The sequence below is a fragment of the Mustelus asterias genome, unplaced genomic scaffold, assembly GCF_964213995.1.
Source record: "Mustelus asterias unplaced genomic scaffold, sMusAst1.hap1.1 HAP1_SCAFFOLD_448, whole genome shotgun sequence".
Classification (NCBI taxonomy): domain Eukaryota; kingdom Metazoa; phylum Chordata; class Chondrichthyes; order Carcharhiniformes; family Triakidae; genus Mustelus; species Mustelus asterias.
The window spans coordinates 59250-62993 of record NW_027590401.1 but is presented as its reverse complement, the minus strand read 5'-3'; the positions used below and the strand labels follow the sequence as shown (position 1 = coordinate 62993).

The window sequence follows — 3744 nt, the reverse complement described above, 5'->3', positions numbered from 1 at the left end:
CAGAACTTGAACAAATGCAGAATGATTTTGATCAAATTCACATTCTGTTTGCAGTGTGAGCAACACCCACTGGGTCCAGCAAAGCCCAAACATTCCAAAATACAGTCTGTCCCTCTCCCGGGGGTGAGCATCACCATGGGAGAGAAGGAGGCAGCCACAGCCAGGCTCAGCTCCACAAGGACATCCCCAGACCTGATCACACCGCCTCCCCCACTCTGGGCTCCGAAACAGACAGAAAACCAGCAGCAGCCCCATCAAATCCAGAGTTAGTGTTTCTCTCTCAACCCTCAGTAAACCAATCATTCAGCAGGCCCAGTTCTGCTGGGATTGGCTCACCCCAGCCACCAGTCTCATGGAGCTATTGGCTAACATGTGGAGGATGCATTGACCAATCAGCTCCCAGACACTAGAAACAAGGACTGAGTGCTTTATTGATCATTTGATGACTGGTTGAACAGAGTTTGTTTGTGTTTCCTGTACAGGAACAAGGTGATCAATGAAGCAAAGATCAGAGAGACAGCTGTCACAGTCAGGGTCACAATCAGGACCACCTCAGACTCCACACCTACAAAGCAATGAGAAACCAATGGTTACTGAAGCTACCACTGAGGGGGAAATGGAAACCAGCAGTCAGCCAACTCACCCCCTGGAGACCTCTCCTGTATCCTTCCCTCAGCCTCATTCAGGGAGGCTGTTGCCAGGTTGGTTCCATCAGTATCCAGAATGAGCAGGGGTCCAAGTGAGGCCTCAGCCTCCCACTTCAATCCAGCTTCACTCTCTGCAATATCAACCATTCCAGTTAGAGAGGGGAAAGGGGGAAGCTCCCACATCTAGAGGATCAATGTCCTACCAGCTTCAGCTGCAAGATCTCTCCTTCCTCTGGATCCAAATCCCAAATCCCTTGTGGCCCCACAGTTCCCCACATGGCAACAGGCACAAATGTCAAAGCTCGATTCCTCCAATGGGGTCCAGCTAAACAAGAGAAAACAGTCAACCAGGTTGTGCATCACTTCTCCACACAAACACATCCCTGAGGGAGAGAGGGGGAACTTACACATTCTGCATCTTCTGCAAAGTACAAGCTTTGTTCCTGGAATCTCTCCGATCCACTGGAACAACTTTCAGGTGACAGGTGATGAAAATCTGAGGGACACATTCAACACAAGTGGTTATTTAGTGACTCCCTCCCAACATGGAGACCCCAATGATCAGCTTCCCCTTACCAAGGAACGCTCATCTCCAAAGAAACGGAAGGCATCCAGGTCAAAGCGGAGTTTGTCCGACTCCCGCTCGTCTCCTGGCAACACAAAGGTTGAAAAGGAGTCCTCAGCTTTGCTGTCCAGGAGGCAGCTGAAGAAAGATGGAAAAAGGGACAAGAAGTGAATCCAGAGAAGCCATTGAGATGGGAGCAGCTGGAGAAAGCAGAGAGCTCCTTACCCATTGTAGTCAATGATGCTGTATCTCGGGCTGGAGTCCTTGTCTGGCCTCAATGTAGCTACACAGCGGTCAATGTAGAGCTTCAGGACCATGTGGTTGCTCATTGAAACAGAGGCCTCAATGTGAATGAGCTCACCCAGGTAGTAGACAGTCGAAGTGCGCTCTGTAAGCCAGTCACCTGAAGGACAAGAGGACAAGGGTTGGAGACAGTGGGTGTAACTCCCAGTGAATGAGGACAGGAAATCACTCCCCATCCACCCATCACATACCATTCATTAGGCGCAGTGAGAATGACAGATGCCCTTCTCCAGACCTGGTGGAGCTGAATGGGATCCAGGTGGGCTTGATGGGGTTACTGCTCACATTGCCCTTCCTGGAAAGACAATGCAGGCATTTTAGGACAAGGTCAGAGGTCACTAGCAGCTGGAGATCTTATTGACAATCGAGTAAAGATTCTCACCTAAAATAACGACACTCAATGGGAACGACCGCTCCATTGGTTCTCACAATAACAGATCCATGATACTCTGGGCTGTGGCTCAGGTGGGTGCTGTAGATCAGGAAATCTCCAGTCATCTGAAAGACAGCAGCTTAAGGAATGAAGAACTGATCTGAAATGAGAATGTTCTACACTGGGGTTAACAATGAACTCATCCCATTAAAACAATTCTTCAGGAGGATTGACAGGGTCAGTGTGAAGAGGCTGCTTCCCCCAAGCTGGAGATTCTGTTAGCAGGGAGTCTTCTCAAGTCAGGGGTCAGTCATTTAGGATTTAATGTGATGAGGAATTTCTTCATTCAGCAGCTGATGAATCTTTGGAATTCTCTCCAGCCCCAGAGAGCTGGGAATGGCCACTCACTGAGGATATTCAGGACAGAGGCATTTATTTTTGGCCATTGAGGGAATCATGTTGTGAGGACAGGAACATGGAGGCTGTGGGAAGCTCAGTCCTGATCATAATGACTGGGGAACAGGCTGAAGGGCCTCATCTGGTTAGCAGTGTTGCTATGCAACCTCAGCCCTTCCTGCAAGGAGAGATCATGAGCACAAGACCAGAATCAATTAACAGGGAAGTGATTCAATAAAAGCTTCAGTTAACAGGAAAAGGAGCCACAAGTTGTCAGCAATTTGGAACATGGCAATAGAACAGTTTGTAATCAGAGCCCCATTTATTCCAATGACTGGGAAAGTGGGAAGTGTAGAGTTCCTCTTTAGTCCAATCGATCTCAATTCCTATTTCATTCAGATTTAACCCAATTGGATTAAAAAGTGGACTGAAACTCAACCCTCAGTTGAGTTGATGTGAATGAGGGGAAATCAAACTGAAAAATTCTCAAAATAGGGAAAGCTTGGAGGAAGCAAAGAGATGCTTCCAGAACAATGGGGTTGGAGAGACTCAGACCAGTGAAAGTAAAGCACAATCCTGAATAGAAAGCTAATTTGGGGTTTATAAAGCAGGAGACAGCTATCTCCTCAATATCAATGACATCTCACCAAGTGCTGGAGTGAAGAGTGGGGAACAACCTACAGCCCCAGCTCAGAGGCAAAGTTTGAGGATTCACATTACCTGCAATCTGCTGCCACACTCATGGAGTCCATAGTCAAAGAGGACGGTGTGATTCTGAGAGTAGATCCTGGTTGGCCGACAACCTGCTGTCCCCAGGGTCAGATCAGCAGCTTTAACCAGGTGCCTGGTTCCAAATAAATCCAGCTGGACCCTGACCAGCAGCTTGTCCTCTCCACACTGCACCCTCACACTCTGCACTGGAGACACACCTTGACCCTCAGACACACGGAAATGGGAATCAAAGGGAGGCCCAGGAGGAGGGAATGTCTGAGGCCGAGGGGTGGCTTTGACTATTATCCATGGAAACCTGTGGCCTGGAAACTGTTGCCAAGTATCAGAGCAACAAACAGCTCCAACTAACACCAGCACTGGGAAGAAACCCCTCACTCCAAAATCCCCCATCATCCCAAACAACTGAACCATCCCGTCAGGCACCAAGCGACACCTTTTATACACACAGCCCACACTCAGCTGACAGCAATTATTCCAGAATCAATAACAACAATTGAACCAATTACTCATTTCTTTCGACACCAATCAAGTAAACGAACTCAAATTAACTTAGGGACAAAGTAAAAGGGGCGGCTCCCCAAAAGGAAGGGGGGAACAGCCCGAACCAAAAACAAAGTCGAAAGAAAACTTAAAACGTCAAACCAAAAGGTGATTATCGGGGTCGATAATACACCCCAGCCCCTGCGGCGCCCAGCGGTCGCGGAAGGCGTCAACCGCGCCCGTGGACA

General features: G+C 48.6%; 1 protein-coding gene across 1 annotated transcript; it reads right to left on the bottom strand.

Annotated features, from left to right (window-relative positions):
* Positions 1 to 428: 428 nt before the first annotated feature.
* Positions 429 to 3427, bottom strand: LOC144486751 (zona pellucida sperm-binding protein 3-like). The gene is made up of 8 exons (XM_078204778.1): positions 3005 to 3427; positions 1898 to 2013; positions 1707 to 1810; positions 1438 to 1615; positions 1224 to 1350; positions 1055 to 1143; positions 851 to 972; positions 429 to 565 (listed from the first exon to the last, which is right to left on the bottom strand). The coding sequence occupies exons 1-8, from the start codon at positions 3425 to 3427 to the stop codon at positions 429 to 431; spliced, it is 1296 nt and encodes a 431-aa protein (XP_078060904.1).
* Between the last annotated feature and the right edge of the window lie 317 nt (positions 3428 to 3744).

Coding starts and splice junctions, on each gene's coding strand:
- LOC144486751 (XM_078204778.1), bottom strand. CDS start 3,427: ATGGTTCAGTTGTTTGGGATGATGGGGGATTTTGGAGTGAGGGGTTTC. Junction 973..1,054: donor TTGCAGAAGATGCAGAATGT/GTAAGTTCCCCC, acceptor TCTCTTGTTTAG/CTGGACCCCATTGGAGGAAT. Junction 566..850: donor AGATCTTGCAGCTGAAGCTG/GTAGGACATTGA, acceptor ATTGCTTTGTAG/GTGTGGAGTCTGAGGTGGTC.